This window comes from Leptopilina heterotoma, unplaced genomic scaffold, assembly GCF_015476425.1.
Source record: "Leptopilina heterotoma isolate Lh14 unplaced genomic scaffold, ASM1547642v1 Lhet_103, whole genome shotgun sequence".
Taxonomy (NCBI): domain Eukaryota; kingdom Metazoa; phylum Arthropoda; class Insecta; order Hymenoptera; family Figitidae; genus Leptopilina; species Leptopilina heterotoma.
In genome coordinates, this window is record NW_025110818.1 from 1,149,651 (window position 1) to 1,175,242 (window position 25,592).

The 25,592-nt window shown below is 23.6% G+C and overlaps 2 protein-coding genes across 3 annotated transcripts; one reads left to right on the top strand and one right to left on the bottom strand.

Annotated features, from left to right (window-relative positions):
- Positions 1-641: 641 nt before the first annotated feature.
- On the bottom strand, positions 642-5,463 carry LOC122500956 (xyloside xylosyltransferase 1-like). The gene is made up of 3 exons (XM_043610139.1): positions 4,769-5,463; positions 4,040-4,513; positions 642-944 (listed from the first exon to the last, which is right to left on the bottom strand). The coding sequence occupies exons 1-3, from the start codon at positions 5,207-5,209 to the stop codon at positions 738-740; spliced, it is 1,122 nt and encodes a 373-aa protein (XP_043466074.1). The 5' UTR covers positions 5,210-5,463; the 3' UTR covers positions 642-737.
- Positions 5,464-6,388: 925 nt separating this feature from the next.
- LOC122500942 (RING finger protein nhl-1-like) lies at positions 6,389-23,008 on the top strand. 2 transcript variants are annotated; one of them, XM_043610122.1, is made up of 11 exons: positions 6,389-6,454; positions 6,910-7,409; positions 7,496-7,623; positions 7,806-8,038; positions 8,612-8,731; positions 8,825-9,046; positions 20,591-20,742; positions 20,901-21,133; positions 21,352-21,698; positions 21,874-21,941; positions 22,103-23,000. In XM_043610122.1, exons 2-11 carry the CDS (start codon positions 7,216-7,218, stop codon positions 22,323-22,325), a joined length of 1,920 nt encoding a protein of 639 aa, XP_043466057.1. In that variant the 5' UTR covers positions 6,389-6,454; positions 6,910-7,215; the 3' UTR covers positions 22,326-23,000. The 2 variants fall into 2 exon arrangements, with proteins under 2 accessions (XP_043466057.1, XP_043466063.1); XM_043610128.1 differs by lacking the exon at positions 6,389-6,454 and having other exon boundaries at positions 7,812-8,038; positions 22,103-23,008.
- The last annotated feature ends 2,584 nt before the right edge of the window (positions 23,009-25,592 follow it).

A 25,592-nucleotide genomic window follows, 5' to 3' on the forward strand; every position in this document is an offset into this window, starting at 1 on the left:
AACATCCATTAGACAAAACCACGTTAATATAAAAATTTGTATACATAAATATGTTAATACTAGTTTTAGTATAATAAACCTTAGTACGAAATACTGTTTGTCAACCTGTAATAATTATTATTATAAAAATGGCCATAACTCCAAATTTGAGCATAAGTTTACGATAATTGTCATTTTCTTTCTCTCTTTTTTAATTTTACTTATAATAATTGTGAGATTCTTTATTAAATAAAGAATATTTTTATATAATAAAATACCAGACAATCGTAGACAAATATCAAATATACGTAATGGGAAAATAATTAGTATTTACATTTATGGCATTCAGTAGGTATAACAGTATAATATCTCATTAATAATTCATTAATTAATTTATATTCCATTTAATTCAATTTCAACAAGTACTTTGCACATTATTAATTTCTTTTCATTTTTCAATAAACTCTTTTTACTATAAGAAGACAAATATTTTAATAATTGCCACTTTCTAATCACAATTGTAAACATTTTTTCTATTATAAATGTTCAAGTATTAAAATTCAAATATTATTATTTATAATAGTAACTAATATTGAATTTTATAATAAAATACTAATATTTGCAATATTAATTATAAAATTTTGTAATAAAGTATCTATCATCAAATTTTTATAATAAAATATTAATTATCAAATTTTATATAATAAATTGTCAATTATAAAATTTTATAATAAATTATATCTTTTTATCTATTATTGTTAATCGTCTGGTATTGGCGAATTACAATTTTCATGCCACAATTTTGTTTTCGAATCACATTGAGAATAATTGGCAAAAACGTCTGCATAACCACGATCTCGCCACCAAGTACACAATTGTCTGTTCCATCCGCAATCAATTGTGTGAATTAATTCGGGACGTTCCATTCCTAAAAGCGTATAAAAATCCTGATCTCCTAGATGTCCCTGAAAAATCATTTTTTTAGTCTTCGAAAATAGATAATAATATATTAAATAAAAAACAAAACAAATTTGAAAAAAAAAATTAAAACTGCATTTTTTTCTTCTATTTCAACAAATTATAATTTTTTTAAAGACAAATACCTGTTTTATACTAAAAGACTCAAAAATCTATTATTAAATTTCTTTGGACCAATAAAAATTAGAGTTATTTAAAAATTGAATCACTTGAAAATAGAATTAAATTAAATTAAATTAATATTTGGATAAATTATATTATAAATAGATAAAAATCTGGATTCATTGAATTTTCAATTAATGGAAGTGAAAATTAATTTTTAATTAGAATGAATTTAAATTTCCATCGATTACAATTTTAATCAAGAAATACTGCAATTAATTTAATTCAATTACTGCAATTAAAATTGCAACTCTTCTTAATTTCTATTTGAAAAAAATTTCAATAAAATTCTTTATTAATTAACAGAATAAAATAGACAATTTTTCGAGAATTCAATTATTTAAATACAAAAATAAATAATTTATTCAATAATTGGATATTTCTTAAAATTGACACACAATTGATTGCGGATGGAACAGACAATTGTGTACTTGGTGGCGAATAATATTTCTTAAAATTGAATTTTTATGAAAAATGTTATCAAAATTTAAAAAAAAACTTGAATTCTTTCGGCGAATTTAAAAAAAATTATAAGAATAAATGCAATTTTCTATCACATTATGTAAAATTATATAAAAAATAATTGAAATTCTGCGATAAGTTTTGTTATTTATGAAAATAATTGAATTCTTGCAACGAACTTTGTTAAAAAATTTTTTAAAGAATTGAATTCCTATGAAAAATTTTATTTGTGAAAATAATTGAATTCCGGAGAAAAATATTATTATTTATGAAAATAATTAATTTCTTGTGAAGAATTTTATTCAAATTTTTTTAAATAATTAAATTCCCATAAAAAATTAAAAAATGTATTATTTGTGAAAATAATTGAATTCTAAAGAAGACTTGTACTGAAAATAATTGAATTGTATAGGAAAATTTTATTAAAATTGCAATTTTATTAACTAAATCTTGTAAAGGTTACTGTCAAAATTTTTTTAAATACCTAGAATTTTTAAAAGAATTTTATTTTAATTTTTCGAAATAATTTAATTTCTTAGAACTATTTTTTTCAATTCTCTAAATATATTTGAATTCTTTGGAGAAACTTCATTCAAAAATTAAAAATAATTGAATTGGTGAGAAGAAATTTTTAAAAAATTGGTAAGCAATTGAATTTCTATGAAATTTTTATTAAAATGTTGTAAAAGAATTCTGTTGGAAAACTTTATTAAAATAGTAGTTTCAGGGTTGCCACGCTTTTGCTCATTTCAAATTCCCTGACTTTTCCAGGTTTTCCAGGTTAAAAAAAGGAATTTTCCCAGGTTTTTGAAACTACATTTATATTTTACAAAATTTTTAATTCAAACCTTTTTGAAATTAAACATGTTATAAAACATGAAAATATCGATCACTCCGAGTCTTCGACTCGGAGCAATCGATATCTTCATGTTTTATAATAATTAAAAATGTTGGACTAATGAAATCATCATTTTATACCTATTATAAGAATATTGTTACTGTAACTTATTCAAAATTACATTCATTATTTTAATTCAATTATTGTTTTCCACAATTTTTAACTAAAATTCTTCTTTATAAAGTGTAAATTAATTATTATTAATAATTTCTGAAAAATTTCTTTCAACATTTTCAAATCCTTTTGTTTACAATTCAATTTTACAAAATTTCATCGATTATTCAGGTATTCAGGTATTCGGAAATTCTTCAATCAAACATATATTAGAAAATAAAAACTTCAAATAACTTCAAAAAAATTAAATTCAACTTTTACAAAAAAATTAAATCTACACAATTTTAAGTTAAAAGTATCAAAAATTCAAAGATTATAATTTGAAACCTGCTTTTCAAAACTCAATTATTATCTAAAGTTTTAACTGAAATTCATATTTGAATCAATTATTATTAGAAAATTCTACGACAATTCAATTATTTAAATACAAAAAAAAATAATTTATTGAAGAATTCAATGTTTTTTAAAATTCAATTCTCATTTAAAGAATTTTATCAACAAATTTTTAAATAGGTAATTAAAATTCTTTTCACGAATTTCAATAAAATTTTTAAGAATAATTTCAATTTTCGAGAAATTAGATTAAAAATGTATTAAAAATAATTGAATCTCTGTAAACATAAATTGAATATTTTTGAAAATAATAGAATTATTGCAAAGAAATTTATAAAAAATTTTTAAAATAATTCATTTCTTCTGGAAAATTTTATTAAAATAGTAGATATTGAAAATCATTGACTGGAGGAGAATTTTTGAAAAAAAAATTGAATTTGTTAAAAAGAATTTCATTAAAATTTTTGAAAATAATTGAATTTTGGTTATAAATTTTAATATTTATAAAGATAATTGAAATTTTGACGATAAATTTTTTAAACTTTTGACCATAATTGAATTTCTGCGAAGAATTTTATTACTTTTGAAAATAATTGAATTTCTTTGATGAATTTTAATAAAATTTTTAAGAATAATTATACATTTTTCGAGAAATTCCATTAAAATTGTATTAAAAATAATTGAAATTTTGCGATGAGTTTTATTATTTATGAAAATAATTGTAAATCTATAAATTTTTTGATTATTTATGAAAATAATTGAATTATTGCGAAGAAAAATCCAATCAAAATTCCCTGACTTTTCCAGGTTTTTTCAAGGTTTATAAAAATTCCCTGACATTTCCAGGTTTTCCAGGTTTCCAGGTTGCGTGGCAACCCTGCAGATTTATTAAAAATAATTGAAATGAGGAAAATTTTTGAAAATAATTGAAATTTTGCCAAGAATATTTTATTAAATTTTTTGAAAGTAATTAACTTTTGGAGAAGAATTTTATTATTTATAAAGATGATTGAAATTTTGACGAGAATTTAAAAAAAATGTTATAATAGTTCTTCAAGAATTAAGAATAAATAAGAATAAATTAAAATACCTTACATAAATAAATTGAAATACCTTAAAGTAATACTTTTCAACAATATGCTCAACCATATCCCTACTGACAATTTGATCGTATTCCAATGATTTTCTCAATCTATCAAGATTAAGAAGAATTACTCCACTATTGTAACCCGGATAACCACCCGAGTGTCCAGGATCGCCAAATATGGTTTTTGAATTTTTGCTTCTATAAAGATAGAGAACGTGACGATAAACTGGTGATAATTCAGGAGCCAAGCCAAATAAAGCTTCATCTCCAAAATTATCGAATTCTTTAAATATTTCTTTAACGTCTGTTCGAAATTTGGTATCAGCGTCAAACATTATTGCAACATTTTGTTCGGGTGGCGCTATCCTGTGCAAACCCAATGATAGAAAGAAGAGAGCATCCGAATAATAAGTTCCAGGCTTACTGCTAAAATGCGGCGACATAACAGAAACAATATCCTCCAATTCAGCCGCTAGTTTATGTACGTCATAAAATTGCACCTGAAAAAGACAATTTACGTCAAATATATAAATATTCAAATTTATATCATTTTCATTAAAAAAATTAATTTAATGTTGACCCTTTACTTTTTACACTAAAAATCGTTTTAAATTTCGTTGTGATTTAGAAGTTTTTACGGTGAAAAAAAAATCCAAGAATTCAAGGTTTATAAATTTTTCAAACATTTCCCTGATTCCCCTTGACCTGTGGCAACCCTTTTTTTTAATGCTACAAACAATTTAATACACACTTACCTTCATCTTTTTTCCCAATACGGTCTGAACCACCTGTATCACTTTCTCAGCGATACTTTTACTGTTGGTGTCACTGATAACATGTAAAAATATCTCAACAGAAGTAAATTTCAACAATGATTCGATGAAAATTTTAAATTTCCTTCTCATTGGTGAATTATTTGTAATTTTGGTAAATATGCACCATATATTATAATACTCTTTTCTTGTCGTTTTCATCGAACTCGTAAGATTTGTGTTGTTCATTTCAATGAAAACGTAATCACTGCTTGTATTTCTTTGCATTAAGGTGGATGGAAGATTTGTTTTCTGAGTGGCATTTTGTACTTTAAAATTATTAATACTCCAATAAGCACCATTCGATGTTTGTAGACAATAAAGAATAATAACAAAGACAATAATAATTGTCAAGTTCAGAAGAATCTTGCGTAATAAGCGCATTTAACTATTATATGAACATATTATACATATAATAAATACTTTATATATAATATATATCTCTATATTTTTTATTCACAAATCTTCTTATTTCATTATTTTAGCACCAACACTCGCGATAGTTAAGAAAAAATACATTATTTTCTTATTTATGGCAAAAAATACTTCCATTTTAGTTGAGAAAAAAATAAATAAAAACACATGGACGCAGTGAAGCATAAAACTTCTAGGATGCTGTCGACTACCAGTTGAATGGCGTGGGAGGATTATAAAAAAGAAGGGGAACACGGCGCCATCTTTTTCTAGGCCGACAATCGATTGGCCACAAAAGAGTCGCGCAAATATTTAAAAGATTTCAACTTTTACAATAAAATATTACTTCCTCTACAAGAAAGCAATAATATGATAATAAATTTTTCTGTTTATGTTAAAAAAAATGTTTTCTTCAAAAAATTAATCTAAAATAAAAGAAAAGCCAATTAAAAAAACATTTTGAATTTAAGTTAAGCTAAATTTAATTAGTTTAGTTTGAATTTAATTAATTTAATTTTAATTTAATCAATTTAATTAATTTAGTTTAAACTTCATTAATTTAGTTTAAATTTAATTAAATTAATAAATTGATTTCAATTTAATTAATTTCAAATCAAAACTTTGCTTCAACTGAACACTATTTTTTAATTTTAGTAAATAAAATTTTAATTTCTTTTATTTAAAATTTGTTAAATACTTAAATTCTTCGTTTAATATTTTTTCTCAAAAGAATATAAAAAAATAAACTATCAAAGTAACTTGTAAATTAAAGTTATTCCTAAAATTTTCTTCATATAATATTAAAATTTTGATTTACTAAAACTTTAAACTAATAACTATTTCTCAATTTTTTTTTAAAGAAAAAACTAATTTCTTTCTGCTTTTTTCCTATTAAATTTTTGGTTTTCAAAAGAAATAACAAAATTAACTATAGAAAATAAATTCTAATTAATAATTATAAAAAATTGTTTTTAAAACTTTCTTTCTTGTAAGTAAATGAATATTTTAAATGAAAAAAATAGTTTTAAAATATAAAGAATACATGAGAGAAGTGAATGACTTATTAATTTAGAATGCAAGTGTGCAATTTAAGCAATTTGCTACAGGGTCTGAGGCCACGTTCACAAAATTAATAGAATAGTCTTTGTCAGGAGCTGACTGAGCATTAAATGCGAGAAAAGAAAGGCAGTTTCTACGAATTTACAGTTGTCAAAAGTAAAATTATTTCGAAAAGTGAAGTGAAATCAAAGGAAAAAATTTGCCAACCGTTCTAATTACACCCACTAATTAATTTTCCTTAATTTATTCATCAAAAAACTAAACAAAAACTATTCATTTTGCTTCTAATCTTTAAAATTTTACTACTAATTCTCAGTGTACTAATTATTTATCAATTAATTTTCTTGCATCTATTAGGTATAAATTACTCACAATTTGCTTTAATTATTAGTTTATTTGCAGTATTTATTTGTTTGTTCATTTGTTTTTTAAATATTAACGAATTCATTAATCGAAATTTAAACATTTCTTGTGTATCTTCCCTTAAACATGACAAACTGCTTTCTTAACATCATTTTAACCTTATAATTATAATTACATCAAAATACTTTTAAAAATTTTATTTCCCTGATGTTTATTTTTCTCCGTTAATTATTTAATCCCATTATCAGACAAAAAAGTTTGCTAACAAATGATAAGATCGAGTGACATGATTACGTCATGGATTCTTGACAATAATGAAGAATGTGCATTGCAATTTTTATTGAGAGTGCATTTTTAAATTCTCATTGTCACATTGTTATCGATTAGAAATGTGAATTATTCTATTTTAAAATCTGTGTAAAGTGATGACGAGAGTTACTTGCGCTAATGGAATATTAAAATATTAAATTTCTACTCTTCTATTTTTTATAATATTGATATTCATCAATAATAAAAAAGAACATCAATCATAATCAAAAACAACAAAATAAGCAATGGCTGCAAAATTAAAGTCAATTTTCAAAAAACAAATAAGTGTAGAAAAAAGTTTGTCGAAGAATCAAAATCCAGAAGCAAAGAATAATCCAAAAGTATCATTTCTCAGTGGTGATTTAATTATTCCTCAAAATTCAACATCTTCGGAATCATCTATTATTTTGCGTAAAAAGCATGGAAGAAGACAAAAAAGGTAAAACTTTGTAAATTTTCTTAGAAAATTATAAATTTTAGCAAAACTGAATCAAGAAAAGAACCAAAAATTTCTCCCAATTTTAGAACATCACTAGGAGCAATAGAAGAAATTTTACGATGTGCAATATGCAATGAACGTTTCAAAATGCCGAAAATGCTACCATGTCAGCATACCTTTTGCCTCGAGTGCTTACAACAACAATTAACAGAAAGTATGATTACAAAAATTTATAAAAAAAAAAAATTGCACAAAAATATAGAAAAAAATTTAACACTTTAGCAGTTAGCTCCAGTTTAAACATATTTTGTTGTCTTCTTTTAAACACTCAAGATAAACAGTTTTCTTAAAAGCGAGCTTAAAAGTTCTTTAAGACAGAATTTCTTTTTTTGACAGAAACAGCTTTAAAATGTTCAACATGTTTTCTAACGATAAAAGAATGTTCACCGGAAAGTCTGCCATCAAATTTATATATTGAAAACATGTTGCAAATAATTGGCAACAGTGAGGAATCATCCGAAAGAATAGTACCAAGAAGTATTGTTGTTAATTTATCAACAGAAGAAATCAAATGTTTTAAGTGCAGAATTATTTGTATCAATGAAGAGCAATGCAAACACTGTAGACAGGTAATACTCAAGTAATTATTTAATTATAAATTAATAAAATTCAGTTTCAAAGAAGTAAAAAGAAAATTTTTTGATCGAACTCCAATTCACAAAGAAAATCCTAAACTCTTAGGAATATTTCTGCACACATCTGTCAATTTTTACTACTTCCGATTCTGTAAATTTTACTATTCTCGAAGTAGATTTTAATGGAAAGTAGTAAAATTTACTCATCCACAAAAAGAAAAAACCGACGAAAATGAGCAAAAATTGCAGACATTTTAAGTTTTACTTATAAAAAATAAATGTTACTTTACATTCTTTTCCGTGTAATTAAATAAGTAAATTAATTAATTACCAATAAAATTCAATTTTCTACAAATCATCCATTTATGAAGATTATAAACGCAACTCTTTTGAAATGCAATTAATTTTGAAATTTTTAAGTAAAATTAAATTATTCATTAAATAATTTCTAAGTATTAATTTTATGATAGCTCTTCAAGAATTAAGTTATTTAAAAAGAAATTATAGTTGGCTACTTATATTTTTAGATTAAAAACAGATTTTTTCTCAATGTAATAACAATTTCAGACATTCTGCAAAGCATGCTTTCTTCAACACGTAAATGATTTAAAAGACGAATTAGATGTTATTGTCGAGCAATTAGAAAACACAAACAGCAAAATAGATTCCAAAGTTAATGAACTTAGGGTAACTATATTCAAAGTGTAAAAAAATTAAATTACTTTAAAGTGAAAAAATTTTTAAATCTTCTCATCAAGCTTTACTGATATTATTTTACAGACAAAAGCAAATATTGTAAAGGAAAAGTTCAACAGAGAAATCGAAACAAAAATTTTAGAATTACAAAAACTACATAAAGAACGAATTCAAAAGGTAAACGACATTTTTGCTAAAGGAGAAAAATCGGCTGAAGAAATGAAGCAGAAAATTTGCAACGCCCAAGTTGAAGTTATCGAGAGAAAGTCTGAAGTCAACGATTCTTTATCGGACAATCAAGAAAAAGTAAGTTTTTCCATTTTTTCAATCTTGACAAACAAAATTTCCAAAATTACAGTACCGTCCGAAATTGTCAGTCCACCCATTTTCAAAGGAATGACAAAAATTTTTTAACATAAAATTCATAAAAAGTAAAATTTTTTTGGTTTATATTTTGAAAGACGATTAAATTTTGAAAAGAATAAGACCTTACAGAAGTCATTTGGCCAAAATTTGTAGAAGATATTCTTAAAAATCGTCATTTTCAATGTTTTACAAAAATTTGAATAACTTCTAAAATAATGAACGCTTTTTAATAATCTTAGGCTTTTTTTAAAGACCATTTTCAACAGAATAAGAATTACTTATAGGCATTAACCTGTAATTTTCAACTTGGCATAAGCATGACGTCAAAGTTGGACAAAAAAATTCAAAAAATTTGAAATAATATTATTAAAAGAAAAATAATTTTTGAAATTCAAACATATATTTTTATTACATTTTCTTGAAAAATCTACACCATATCATGTTTTATATATGTTCTAGAATAGTTTTTAGCACAAAAAATTAATTTCAAATTTTTCCAATTTTTTTGTCTAATTTTGACGTCATGCTTATTCCAAGTTAAAAATGACAGGTTAATGCCTATAAGTAATTATTATTCCGTAGAAAAAGACCTTTAAAATAAGTCTAAGATTATTAAAAAGCGTTCATTATTTTAGAAGTTATTTAAATTTTTGTAAAACATTGAAAATGACGATTTTTAGGAATATCTTCTACAAATTTTGGCCAAATGACTTCTGTAAGGTCTTATTCTTTTCAAAATTTTATCGTCTTTCAAAATATAAACCAAAAAAAATTTTAGTTTTCATGAATTTTATGTTAAAAAATTTTTGTCATTCCTTTAAAAATGGGTGGACTGACAATTGCGGACGGTACTGTAAATATAAAAAACATCTCCACATTAAATCTCAAGATATTCGAAATTCTATAAGTATTTTATAATCAAATTCAGAAAGTTTAACAATTAATATAAATATGGATTTCTAAAAATAAAAAATAAATAAAATAAAAATTATACTAAAAATTTGCTTCAGTTGACAAAATTCTTTCCACGAACGCAAAATTTATTATAAACTGAACTAAATGTTTATTTAAATCAAATAAATATTTTCTTAGTTTAAACAAACTTTATTTATAAGGACCTAAAATAAGGGCATAAAAATAAGGTTTGTGCAACAAAAGAGAATATTTGATTGAAATAAATTTTTTTTTCTGAGAGTATACGAAAATATAGGACATAAAATGACATTTAAAACGTGAAATCTGTTAAATAAAACAAATAAAAAATGAAACATAAAAAAAGAGAAAAACTGTTACATAAAATAATAAAAATGATAAAAAAAGAGGTAACAAAATTATTACGAAATACACGAAAATATAAAAATTAGAAAAAAAGATATAAATTGACTTTTAAAACGTGAAATCTGTTATATAAATAAAAAATGAAACATTTTCTCAATTTTTGCCAAATAAAATTTAACTCGTCCCACCTGTCTACTGCAGGATCTCGCATAGTATTGATCACTCTAAGGGGGGTGGGGTGTGGGAGGGTGAAATAGAGGTCCAGGGAGGTTGAAAAAGAGTCGAGGCTTGAAAGCCCCGTGATGAGACGGGAAAATAAACTTGTGGTGAGTTTGATAATATACGTTTAGGGAAAAAGATTTTGACCACATTAATTTCAAAAAGACAATATAAAAAAAATACATTTTTGAAATCAAAATGAATTTTTCTTTCAAACAAAAAAATAATTTTTAATCCAGAGAAATTTTCCTTGAGTCAAATAAATTGTTTTTAAATCAAATAACTTTTTGTGGAATCAAATAAATTTTCCTTGAGTCAAAGAAAAATTAACTATATTAATTTGAATGTTCTTTCATTCTTTCATTCACTTTTTCTGTCCCTCACACTCTGAAGTTGTCTTTTGTTTATACTTTTGTTTTTTGTTAACTTTAGATAGAAAATAGAAATCATCAGAATTTTTTTTAATTCTTTTCATTAAAAGACTAAAATTTTGTTAAATATTATGTTTTGTCAAATTGAAATTATTTTTGTTCTTTACTTCTAAAAAAAATTAAAAAATTATTAAACAACTGTGATTAAGAAATAGAAAAATTATTTATTTTCCATTATTTTCTATTTGAATCACAATTTTTTTAAGAAAATTATTATTTTGTTTTAGAAAAAGAAGAAAAATATTTGCACAATTTATATTTTAATCTTATCTTTGGAACAGGATTTTCGACAGGAATTAAGACTTTCAAAAATTCAAAATTCAAACCTTTTTTGAATTAAACAACTTATAAAAGTATTGTTTAGAAAACATGAAGATATCAATTGCTCCGAGTCGAAGACTCGGAGTGATCGATTTCTTCATGTTTTCTAATAAATTAAAGATGACCGAGAAATAAAATCATTATTTTACATTATGAGAATTTCAATAAAATTTTTTATAATTGAATTCTTTTGAAAAATTTTAGTAGATATTATAAAAATCATTGAATTAAGGAAATTTTTTAAAAATAATTGAAATTTTTGCCGAAAATTTTTTCAAATTTTTTTTAAATAATTGAATTGATTCGAAGAATTTTATCAAACTTTTTTCAAATAATTGAATTTTTGCAACGAATTTTATAAAAATATTCAAAAATAATTGAATTCTTATGAAGAACTTTTATTAATTTTTTTGTTAAATAATTGAATTATTGCGAAAAAATTTATAAAACACTTGCAAATGATTGAATTCTTGCAAAGAATTTTATCAAAAAATTTGATACTAATTGAATTTCTTCGAAGAATTTTATTGTTTATGAAAATAATTGAATTTAGGAAGAATTTTTATTAAAATTTTACATAATCTTAATTCAATTCTTTTGAAGAATTTCTTTGAGTTTATTTAAAATAATGGACTTTCTTTAATTATTTTAATTACAAGTTTTCAAAGTAATTGAATTCTATATGAATAATTTCTTTCAAGTTTTTATAATAATCCTCTTTCTTAATAATTGAAATTAAGCATTTAATTCTTGAATTTTATTAAAAATTTTTGGAAAATAATTGGATTTTTTGAAAAATTTCTTTAATTTATTGAATACAATCAAATATTTTAATAATTGTATTGAAAATAATTGAATACCTGAGAAGAATTTTATTATTTATGAAAAATACTTTTATTCTTGCGATGAATTTTAATAATATATTTCATTTTAAATAATTGAATTCTTTTGTGAATTTTTATTGAAATAGTAGATATTAAAAATAATTGAATTTTGATATTATTGAAATTAATTTAATTCTACGAAGAATTTAATTCAAATTATTTTGAAAAAAAATCGAATTGTTAAAAATTATTTCATTAAAATCTTTGAAAATTAATTTTAATAAAAATTTTAAGAATAATTACATTTTTCGAGAAATTCCATTAATATTGTTCCAAAAAATAATTGAAATTCTGCGATGATTTTTATTATTTATGAAAATAATTGAAAAAAAATGTTATTCTTCATGAAAATAATTGAATTATTGCGAAGAAATTTATAAAAAATTTGTAAATAATAGAATTCCTCTGAAATTTTTATTATTTAATTCATTGATTCAAAATTGTCATTTTCTAAAATTTCAAATTAAAATTTTTTTTAAATAATTGAATTCGTTTTGGGAAATATTTTATTAAAATCGTAGATATTGAAAATCATTTAAATTAGAAAAATTTCTGAAAATAATTGAACTTTGGAGAAGAATTTTGTTATTTATAAAGATAATTGGGATTTTTACGGGAATTTTTTTCAAGATTTAAACATAGTTGAATTTAATAAGAATTTTTTTTTTAAGAATTTTTGCAATTATTTTTAAATTCTACAAAATTGAATTTTTTTAGTATTTTCAACAAAAATTTAAATTAGAAAATTTTCAAATTTTATTATTTTTAAAATTGCTAATTTTATTTTAAAAAGGTAGAAAGAAGTTAGCCGCGCGATTTGTTGCTAGTTAATTTTCAATCGTAGAAAGAAGTCAAAACAAATGATTTCCCTAAATCAACAAAAATTTTCATACCTATCCAAATTAGACAAAACAAAAATAAAAAATTAAACTAAATTTCCCTTGTAAATATTTTTTTCTAAAAAGAAAATTTTAAAGTAAAAAAAATTTCAATTATTATTTATTCCTATAAAGAACTTTTCATATAAATAATCGTCGGGAAAGAAAAATATCCAGTGGTGGAGTCTAACTTTTATATAAAAAAAGAAAAAGTTTAGAAAAGAGGGATCAGAGGACCATTTCGACTGTAATGGTGTATATATACGTGTATAAAGTACATGCAACCAAAGTCTGCAAGTGACAGCCCATTACCACTGTGCAAATGCGAACCAGGGTTTGGTTTGGTGACCATACACGAAAGAAGGAAAAGGTTTGCTACCTTCTATTCTCAATTCCCCTATAATATACATTTAACAAAAGAAAAAACTCTCCAAAAAAACATTAATATCAATTTATCTCAATCATGAGAATAATAATTTCTTTATTAATAACAAATATCGGAGAAAAGGCATTTATCATTCGGATCAAATTTAAACCAAAGAAAAGTAGATAACAAAATTAAAAATAAAGTAACAAATAATTAATTACTCGAATAATGAAAATTATCCACCGATTAATTTGTACAGAAGCTCGAAGTAACTCCAAAAATTCCTGATCAACTAAAAAATTTTGATGAATGAAAGAACATTAAAGTTATTATTATAGTTAATTCTTCTTTAAGTTTAAATTAATTATTTTTAATAATTTTTGAAAAAGTTCTTCTTTGGGAATTTTTAAATGCATTCGTTTACAATTCAATTTTTAATTTTAATTTGAAACCTTCACAAAATTCAATTATTTCTAAAAATTGCAATTACTAGTAACATTCTCCAAAATTAAATTAAATTATTATAGATAATTTATTGAATAATTCAACATTTCGTAAAATTGAATTCTTATACATAATTTTATCAACAAATTTTTAAATAATTGAATTCTTTCGACGAATTAATAACATTTCTAAAAATGATATTTAATTCTTTTTGGAAATTTTATTAAAATAATAGATAAATTATTGAATTAAGAAAAATTTTTGTAAATAATTGAATTCTTGTGATGAATATTGTTTATTTATGGAAATAATTAAATTACAGCGAAAGAATTTAATGTTTAAATTTTAAAACATTTGATTTTTTCGCAAAACATTTAGGCAAATTCTATTTTAAATAATTGAATTAGTGTGAAATTTTTGTTTATAATTAAATTTTTTGAGAAATTTTATTAAAATAGTTAAAATAATTGAAATTTTGCCATGAATTTTATTTAAATTTTTGAAAATAATTGAATTTTATTACTTTTAAAAATAATTGAATTCTCGTGATGAATATTATTATTTATGAAAATAATTTACTTCCTAAGAATAGTTTTATTATTTATCAAAATAATTAAATTCCTAAAAGGAATTTTAAAATTAATGAAAATAATTGAATTACTACGAATAATAATTGAATGACAAATTTTAAAACATATGATTTTTTCGAAAAAAAAATTTTGCAAATTCTATTTTTAATAATTGAATTCATGTGAAATTTTTATTTTATTGGAAAATAATTGAATGTTCGTGTAGAATTTTATCAAAATTTTTGTTTAATAATTGAATTCTGTTGGGAAATTTTATTACAATAGTAGAATATTGAAAATCATTTAGAAAAATTTTTCAAAATAATTGAAATTTTGCCATTAATTTTATTAAAATTTTTGAAAATAATTGAATTTTACTACTTTAAAAATAATTGAATTCTTGTGATAAATACTATTATTTATAAAAATAATTGAAATTTCCAATGAATTTTTTTAAAATTCCGGAAAATAATTGAATTTTGTTAAAGAATTTTGCTATTCATTTATAAAGATAATTGAAATGTTGACGACAATCTTTTTAAGATTCTTTGAAAATAATTGAATTTCTGCGAAGAATTTTATGAATTTTGAAAATAATTGAATATCGGCGAAGAATTTTGCTATTTATAAAGATAATTGAAATGTTGACGAGAATTTGAATTTAAAAAAATTTTTGAAAATAATTGGATTTCTAGAAAGAATTTTTATATTTATTTAGATTTAGTTGAATTCTTTCAATGAATTGCGTTAAAATTTTAAAAATTGTAACTATAATTTTAATAGAATTGAATTTTCATATAAAGTCTAAACATTTAATTTTTTCAAGTACTTTTATTAAAAATCCCTGACTTTTCCTGGCCAATTTTACTCTCCTTTTAATTTTCCCTGAATTCCCTGATTAGGGACCCAACAAAACTTTAATTTGTACCTAATATTTAAAAATTAATAATAATAATTAATAATAATTAATAATAATTAATAATAATTAATATTTTAAAATTTTCATCCAATCCAATATTTTTCACCTAAAACATTTATTTCCCTTAAGTAATCGATTAAACACGAATAAAATAAATTCTCTCCTGGAACTAATTACAAAAAAAAAGGAAAAAAATATTGAAAAAGACGACAGCAAAGAAAGTATATAGAAACCATTTGAAATCAATTTTGATTCTGCCTGTGCCTTCGAGAGGGTGAGCCACGCCTGCCACCCCTATGGTTCCCCATAAGCCACGCCCGCCACCCCCAACTTCAAGCCTGAGGGTTAATAATTCACGTCACAAGCACAACCCACCATAAAGAGTCAACTACAGACAAGCTTTGCCTATGTTCTTTAGCCGCAAAATCACTGCGCAAACTCGACATCCGGTTTTGATATGCAGTTACTGTTAACGATCTTCTTCATAATTTATTGCTATAGATATATATACACAAATGCAAATTTCCTCTTCACATCATTGTAAATTCCATTGCAAATTAAGCTGATTATTATTTGGCAATCATACATTTGAAATAAATCTCCTCCCCATTATTATTTTAGTGTACATTAACTATCACTAATAATAGTGCGATGATTAGACTCTCAAAATTTTGACACTCTAAAAATTTTGAAAAATATTCCAATCTATTCCAACTCGGCTGAAAAAGTTCTATAGAATTTCACTAGAATCATTCTATAGCATCATTCTATATGAATTCTAGTGAATATTCTATATAGGATTTCACTAGAACGATTCTATAGAATTTCTGCATAAATTCTATAAAATTTTAGTGATTTTTAATTAGAAAGAATATAAATTTCATGGAAAAATTGTTTTAACGTTATATAGTTTTAATTTTAAAAAATTTCCGAAACAATTAAAATTTGGTAAAATCTTTTAAAAATAATTGAATTTTTGAAGAATTTTAATTATAAACATTAGGATCATGATTTCTCCAAAATTTTAATATAAGTCCAAAAAGTAAATTTTGAATCTTAAAAAATTATTACAAAGCAATTCTAATAATTAGGTTTTAAAAATATTTTATAATTTTTCAAAAATAATTGTATTTCTTAAAAGAATTTTTGTAAAATTTAAAAAAACTAATGAATTTTTTGATGAATTAACTATAATAATTTGAATGTTCTTTCATTCATTCATTCATTCACTTTTTCTGTCCCTCACACTCTGAAGTTGTCTTTTGTTCATACTTTTGTTTTTTGTTAACTTTAGATAGATTGTATATTATTATATTATTATGTTATAATTATTTTTATTTTATAATTAATTAAAAATTGTAATGCCAAATAGAAATCATCAGAATTTTTTTCACTTCTTTTCATTATAAAACTAAAATTTTGTTAAATTGTTTTGTCAAATTAAAATTATGCGGATTTTTGTTCTTTATTTCTAAACAAAATTAGAAAATTGTTAAACGACTGTGATTAAGAAATAGAAAATTTATTTATTTTGCATTATTTTCTTTATGAATCATAATTTTTTTAACAAAATTATTATTTTGTTTTAGAAAAAGAAGAAAAGTATTTGCACAATTCCTATTTTTAATCGTATTTTTGGAACAGGATTTTCCACAGGAATTAAAACATGCCAAAATTTCAAATTCAAACCTTTTTTTTAAATTAAACAACTTATAAAAGTATTGTTATAAAATATGAAGATATCAATTGCTCCGAGTCGAAGACTCGGAGTGATCGATTTCTTAAAAAAAAAAAAAAAATTGAAAATTAAAAATTAAAATTTTAAAAATTAATTTATTTATTTATTAATTTTTAATTAATTAAAAATTTTTTTTATTTAAATCTTTGAAATTATTCGAATGTTGCAAAGAATTTTATTATTTTTAGAAATAATTGAATTCTTATGAAAAATTTTAACATTTTGTATATAAATTGAATGTTTGAGAAGAAATTTAAAAAATTTTTTTTTTAATAATAGAACTGTTTTGTGAAATTTTAGTAAAATAATAATTAAAATTTGAATTCTTTTTGGGAAATTTTAATAAAATAGTAGATATTGAAAATCATTGAAATTAGAACATTTTTTGAAAATTATTAAAATTTTGACAATAATTTTTTTGACGTTTATGAAAATAATTGTAGTACTTTGGAGAAGAATTTTGTTATTTATAAATATAATTGGGATTTTTACGAGAATTTTAAAAAAATTTTGAACATGGTTGAATTTTATAAGAAGAATTTTATTTTTTTTAATAATTGAATTTCTGCAATTATTTGCAATTTCTCCAAAAATGAATTTTTTTAGTGTTTTCAACAAAAAATTAAATTAGAAAATTTTTAAATTCTATTATTTTTAAAATTGCCAATTTTTATTTTAAAAAGGAAGTAAGAAGTTAGCCGCGCGCTTTAGCGCGCGAATTATTGCTAGTTTTAATTAAAATTTTTGAACATTGTTGTTTTCTCCAAAATGTTAAAAATAATTCTTAAATGTTATTATTTTTGGAAATATGTAATTGAAAATGTTAAGAATATTAAATTTTAAAGAATTAGAAGCTTATTTTTATTTTTAAATTTACATTTAAAAATTTATTATTAAAATTTTTGGTAATTCAATTATTTTCAAAATTTGCAGTTAAAATTCTTTAAAAGTTGATTTTCAATAATTGTAACAAAATACTTAAAATAAATAAATTATTTTCAATTTAATTTTACAAAATTTTAACTATTCAAAAACAAATTTTCGAAAGATTTGTTTATAGTTATTATTTGCATATTATAAAAATCAAAATAAGTTGCACTTTTTTTTACTAAAAATGGTAGTATTTTGTTGCAATGTTCAGAAGAAAAGTCTAAAAAGGCTCAATTTTCTCAATTTCCCTGACAAAAATTTTGTTTCATGACATTTACCTGACTTAATTGCGACAAAAATTTTATCATTTATCACCTGGAAATTATGGAAAAGTCATTGAATTTTATAAGGAGAAATTTGTAGAAACACTGTTTGGTATTGATAATGAGTATAAGTTTTTGAATATAATAAAAGAAATTTGTGTTTTGAAAAACGACGCTGATATGGTCTTGACAATTTTTTAAAACAATTTTTAGGGTCGAAAATCAAATTTGGGAATTTTTTCATCAAATTGGAGCTTTTTTTTTTTGAAAAAGAGCTTTTCCCGAAACACGGAGGTACTCAGAGCTTGTTGATAATTTATTTTTGATTCAGAAAAAATTTGTGTCTTGAAAAACGACGCTGATCCTGACAATTTATTTTTAAACAATTTTTGGAGCCGATTATCGGGCTTTTTTCATCAAATTTGTGCTTTCTTTAAAGAAGAGCTTTTTCTGAAACACGGAGGTACTCAGAAATTGTTTAGAATTTATTTCCTATTCAGAAAAATTTGTGTCTTGAAAAACGGATGCTGGTCTTGACAATTTTTTAAACCATTTTTGGAGTCGACTATCGGGCTTTTTCATCAAAAAGCTTTTTTTAAAGAAGAGCTTTTTCCGAGTACTAATTGAGCTTTAAAGTACCTATAGAGTGGCAGGAATTATATTACAGACGTTTCTAACTTGTTTTTAGATTCGGTTCAGCTAGTGGTTCACTATTAACGATTAATTTGTATGAAAGTGGTTCAACCAGCTTCGCAGAGCTTAAGAAAGGATCAAATCCGTAATGGCCTATTAGAAAATTGGCTTTACAGTGTTACATCCTCGCGTGACCGGGACGATATAAACATACGTGTTAGAAATAATGATACACCAGTTAGTTACACGTCAGTTGATTTTCCCATGGTGTTCTTATATTGTATCCGTGGGTGAATTAGGGGTCCTGAACCATAGTTGTTACACTCATTCAATATGTCAACTGTGGCTAATTTTAGGGAGTATACACAATCGAACGTGTGTGTATACACCCGCTCCAAATACATTCTTTAAAAAAAATGTAAAATTGCACATTAAGAGTCAGCCACTTTGATCTGTCACATTGCCCTCTAATCTTGTTTTCTGTGATAGTCCGACAGTATTACCGATAAATTTATTATTTTGTCTCTCATCGCGTGTTGAAAAGAAAGAAGATCTATTTTTGATTCTTTTAATCTTTTAAAAATCAATTTTTTTCTACTTTTGATTCCTTAAATCTTTAAAAAGTAATTGTTTTCTACTTTTGAATCTTGAAATCTTTAAAAAATAATTGTTTTCTACTTTTGATTCTTGAAATCTTGAAATCTTTAAAATTATTAACAGGGCTCCAACCAGTGAAAGTATTTAAAAATACGGACCAAAAAAGAAGAAAACATTTTACTTAAAAGAATAAATTAAATTTTTTCATAACTATAAAACATGAAGATATTACGAACTACTATTACTATTAGCAACTATTACGAACATTTTATGACACTTTTGATACTATTTTTTATTTCTAAATTCAATCCGTGGCCTGACGTTATCTAACAGTTTGAAACAAAAGCAAACAGAATAAATGTTGGCCGCAGCACTATTTGTAACACACACACACACACGTGTCTTTTTCAAGTTAGATAGTGCAAAATTCCGCCCTTTATACGAATTGTAGGACTTTTTCTGTAGAAAACGATCAAGAGAGAAAGAGAATGAAAAAAGGGCAGAAGACAGTGAGAGAGAATATGGTTCTCTTTGAACACAAAGGACCGCGCGCACGCTTTTGGCACGTGACTGCCTAGTTTTGCTTCATTTTAGGGATAGGTACACCTAAGTGTTAGAAAGCAGAAGTACACAGAATTCTCCTCTATCTGTCCCTCTTTGTCCCACAATTGGCCACAGCTTAGTGCTGCATCATTGCACGAATGAATTGCGGTAAACGTCAACTGCATTGCTCTGCATATATATTTCACTCGTATACACACAACTTTGTTCAAAGTTTATTCATCTGAACAGCAAGTTATTAAGAGGAAAAAAAACGATAACCTATTTCTAATTTCAACCTATCAATATCAAATTTAGAAAACAGCCAGGAAAAAAGAATCCAAAAATTCTACAAAAACGGAAACACACAATTATATAATAGTTAATTATAATTAATTAATTACAATTAATAATTATTTCATCGTTAATTCACAACTAATAGCAAAATTAAATCTAAATTATTTCCGTTTCAGGTAAAATTATTTCTAGAACTTCACAGAAAAATGATAGAACTAATGTCGACCGTACCACTTTGGGAGGCAAATTTAACATCAATGGATATTATTTCAACTTCAAAACATCACCGATCAGAAATTTCGAAACAAAATCCTAATTTACATTACAAGTTAGTATATTATCATCAAAGCTAAACTCAGGGCTCGCACCAAGTCCATAAATTTGCTTCAAGTTCGTAAAAGTGAATGAAATTAGATTCAACCTGTCAGGAATAATAATCGCAACAACTTTCTACAATAATCCTATTAATAAACATGAATTTTTCAGAAACAAATCATTCATACCTCAATTAGTTTACGAACACAAAACAATGCAACGACCATCGGGACTTGCTTTCGATTCCATCAGAAATGATCTATTTATTGCTTGTCCAGGAATTAAGCCAAAGATTATTATTTTAGACAAAAAATTCAAATTTGTCAAAAATTTTTATCACACCGATATGATAGCACCTCAAAGGGTCGCCTATCACGAAGAAACAGAGCAAATTTTCGTCACAGGTAAACATATAAAAATTTTTATAAAATAAAAATATTTTACTTTAAATATTCTCTCTAATAATCTAAATAAGTAAGGTACTACCAACAATTGGAAAAATTTCACTGATTGTTATTAAAAATTATTACTAAATCTTTTGGTGAATGACTTTTCGTCAATTCTTTATTATAAATTTATTACAAATTTATAATTTAATTAAATTATATATTTTTATTGTCAGACAAATGGAGACACTGTATTTTTGTTTTTCACCGACAAAACGATTATTTAAGAAAACTATGCAGTAAGGGCAGGGAAAAGGGACAATTACAAAGTCCCGAAGGAATTTCAATTCATCCAACTGAAAAATTGCTCTACATTGCTGACACCGGAAATGATAGAATTATAATTCTCAATTTCGAGGGTTCATATCAAGGAAGTATTGGTTCGGCGAAAAATTCTTCAGCCGCTATTAACACGTCAGGAAAAACAATTAGCATTTCTGTGAATCATTTAAATCAACCGGCAGACGTTGCCGTTTCCGTTGCGAAAATAGTCGTAGCTGACAGCGGAAATCACAAAATCAAGGTAAAAAATAAATTAAATCCTATGCAAAATAAAAAAAAACAATCTTATTTTTACTCTAAACTCTAACTCTAGTCTCTAATATCAAAATTAATCAAATTCAAAATCAACCTCCAACTAAATATTAATTTCAAAACGTTATAATAATCCACTTGCCTCTTTTAACAATAATTTTTAGATTTTCAATCACAAAGGTCAACTTGTCCACTACATTGGAGGATCAGGTATTCTCAGGGGTCTCTTCAGGTACGAAAATTGTATCAAAAATCAAATACCAATTTAAATCAATTTCAAAAAATACTCTTTCTTTTAAAGAAAGAGAAAAAAAGAAAATTTTTTAACCAGATTCAAGGAAATACGAGAATACAAATTTTAAAAAATCTAAAAAAAATTGTAAAATTTTTCAGGACACCGGAAGTAGTACAACTTGACAATAGAAGCAACATTTTAGTAGGAGATTCAGGGAATTCGCGAATTCAAATTTTCTCCCGTCAAGGTGAACTATTGAAAATGTTTGGAGCAAAAGGATCAAAATCCGGGCAATTCGGCTGGATATCTGGTTTAGTCATAAAACCAAATTTAGAAATCATAATAGCCGACAACAAAAATAACAATCTTCAATTATTCTAACAAAGGAAAAACAAAATTACAATCGTACACCGAAAAAAAAATGTTATTTAAATTAAAAACTAACTAGGTGCGTTGTTGAAGCTTTATATTTTTGTTTAAAACCAACATAAAATTTTGAAAAATAAACGAATAACTATCACACAGTTAACACAGTTAGCAGACTCTGAATCAAACATTTTTTCCCTAAATATAAAATCCAAAATTGTACTTATAAACTTCTTACAAACAAAAAAAGAAAAAAAATAAAAGAAACGAAAGAAAATCACCATTAAAAAAAAGGAACAATAAATGCATTCTTTAACTAAAGACAATGTCTCTAAAAAATTCAAACCTACCCGCAATGAAAAAAAAGAGAATATTTATTTTTCCCAACCACAAATCGAGCCGAATATCAAACAGATTTTCGGTAAACCATGTCCTACCACTCGTGTAAACTCGTGAGCATATTTGACCAATAAATAATTTAGCAAACAAATTGATCCCTGAGGACTATAAACAGATACTTAAAGGCACGCGCGCGGGACGTATTGTCCGACGGTAGAAAAATAGTCCACGGGGCTAATAATGATTTTCATGATGCGATTCACGAAATCAGGGCAATATTAAATCGCCAAAGATAAAGACCCCTACTGTGAGAACCTAAAGGGGGCCCCCGGCGTGAAATCTCTATTATAAGGGTTGGTACGGGTGCCCTCCCTTGTTATAGCGTCCAAAAACTGGTGCTGACAGGAGGTCCGCCTTATTTAGAACCCTCGGAAATAATGTAATCGCGAATTAAATGTTTGCACGGAAATTGAGTATATCCCAGAAAGCATCTAAAGTCGAGGATCCCATCGAAAGGATTTAATTAACTAGAATCATTGTCAAACTACAGGTTACCGAAATTTATTCTTTACATTATTTTTCTCTTCTACTATCTATATATAGCAATATTTTTAATTTCTTCAAATATGAATTTTCTTCTTTAGAGTGGTCACAAGTTTCAGCAGGGTTGCCACAAATATTTAATTTTATTTTTCCCTGACTTTTCCCTGATTTCCAGAAAAAAAATTCACTTTTTCCCTGACCCTAAAGAATATTCTGATTCACTCTAAAAATTATTAGATACTTTCTTAAATAAATATTTAATCATTATTATTTTACTGTAGAAATTAAAATTCTTCAAAAAACCTTTTTGAAATTCAACAACTTATAAGAATATTATTACAAAACATGAAAAAGACGATCACTCGGAGTGATCGTCTTCTTCATGTTTTGTAATAATTTAAATTGCCATAAAATTTTTTAAAAATAAGTTAATTATTTACAAAAATCCTCAAAAAAATCCTTCGCAAGAATTCAATTATTTTTACAAGAAGTACAATTTCACAAAATAATTCAATTATTTAAAAAAAATGTAATAAAATTCGTTGCAATAATTCAATTATTTTTATAAATAATAATAAATCGATTATTCGTTTATTCATCTTTAAATCAATTTTTATTACAAAATTCTAGAAAAATTCAATTATTTAAATTAAAAAATAAATAATTTATTGAATAATTGAATGTTTGTTAAAATTGAATTCTCATTAAGAATTTTATCAATAAAATTTTAAATAACTGAATTCGTTTGACAAATTTTAATAAAATTTTTAAGAATAATTACATTTATCGAGGAATTTGAATAAAATATTGTATAAAAAATAATTCATAAAAATAATAATTAAATAAATAATTAAAATTTTCATAAAATAATTGAATGTCGGAGAAAAATTTTATTATTTATATAAATAATTGAATTCTTACAACGAATTTTATTCAAGTTTATAAAAATAATTGACTTTCGGTGAAGAATTTTATTATTTATAAAAATAATTGAATTCTTAGAAAGAACTATGTTAAATTTTTTTAAATAATTAAATTCTTGCGACGAATTTTATAAAAATATTTTTAAATAATTGATAATTTTCGAAAAATTTTATGAAATTTTGTATTTTAACATAATTGAATTTCTGCAAAGAATGTTATTATATTTTGAAAATAATTGAATTCTTACAACGAATTTTATTCAAGTTTATAAAAATAATTGACTTTCGGTGAAGAATTTTATTATTTATAAAAATAATTGAATTCTTAAAAAGAACTATGTTAAATTTTTTTAAATAATTAAATTCTTGCGACGAATTTTATAAAAATATTTTTAAATAATTGATAATTTTCGAAAAATTTTATGAAATTTTGTATTTTAACATAATTGAATTTCTGCAAAGAATGTTATTATATTTTGAAAATAATTTAATTCTTCCAACGAATTTTATTCAAGTTTATAAAAGTAATTGAATTTCGGTGAAGAATTTTATTATTTATAAAAATAATTGAATTCATGAAAATATTTTATTGAATTCCTGTGAAAATTTTATTACTTATGAAAATAATTGAATTATTTTAAAGAAATTTATTAAATATTGAATAATTGAATTCCTGTGGAATTTTGACAAGAATTTTATTAAAATTTTTTTAAATAATTGAATTTCGATGAAGAATTTTATTATTTATAAAGATAATTGAAATTTTGACGAGAATTTTTTTTTAATTTTTGAACATAATTGAAATTTTGCGAAGATTTTTTGCAACTTTTGAAAATAATTGAATTTCTGTAATCATTTGTAACTTTTCCAAAATCCAATTTTTTTTTAGTATTTTTAACTGAAATTCTTCTATCAATCTAGTATTTATGAAAATTGTAAACATTATTTATAAAATAATTTGTAAGTCATAATTTTATGATAGTTTTTGAAAAATTAAGTTATTTAAAAAGAAATTATTGTTAGAAATTGAAAAAATTGAAGGTTTTGTATTAAAATTCGAGGTAATTTCATAATTTACGAGGCAAAAAGGAAAAAAATTCAGAGTTTTCTCATGAATTTTAAAAATTCAATTTTTTCCAGTACTTTTTGTAAAAATCCCTGACTTTTCCCTGACTTTCCTGACCAATTTTACTTTCCCTGACTTTTCCCTGATTTCCCTGAACTGTGGCAACCCTGTATCAGTTCATCAATTTTCCTGACATTTCCCTGATAATTTACTGACATTAAAATTATTTTCCCTGATAAAATTCTTTTTACGGGAAAATATGAAAGTTTACGGAAAATAAGTAAAATTACTGAAATTTAATAATTTTTAAAAATTACAATTACAGGGTGGTGTGGTCGCTAGTTTCAGTTTATCAATTTCCCTGACAATTTACTGACATCAAAATTTTTTTTTCTGACAAAATTATATTCA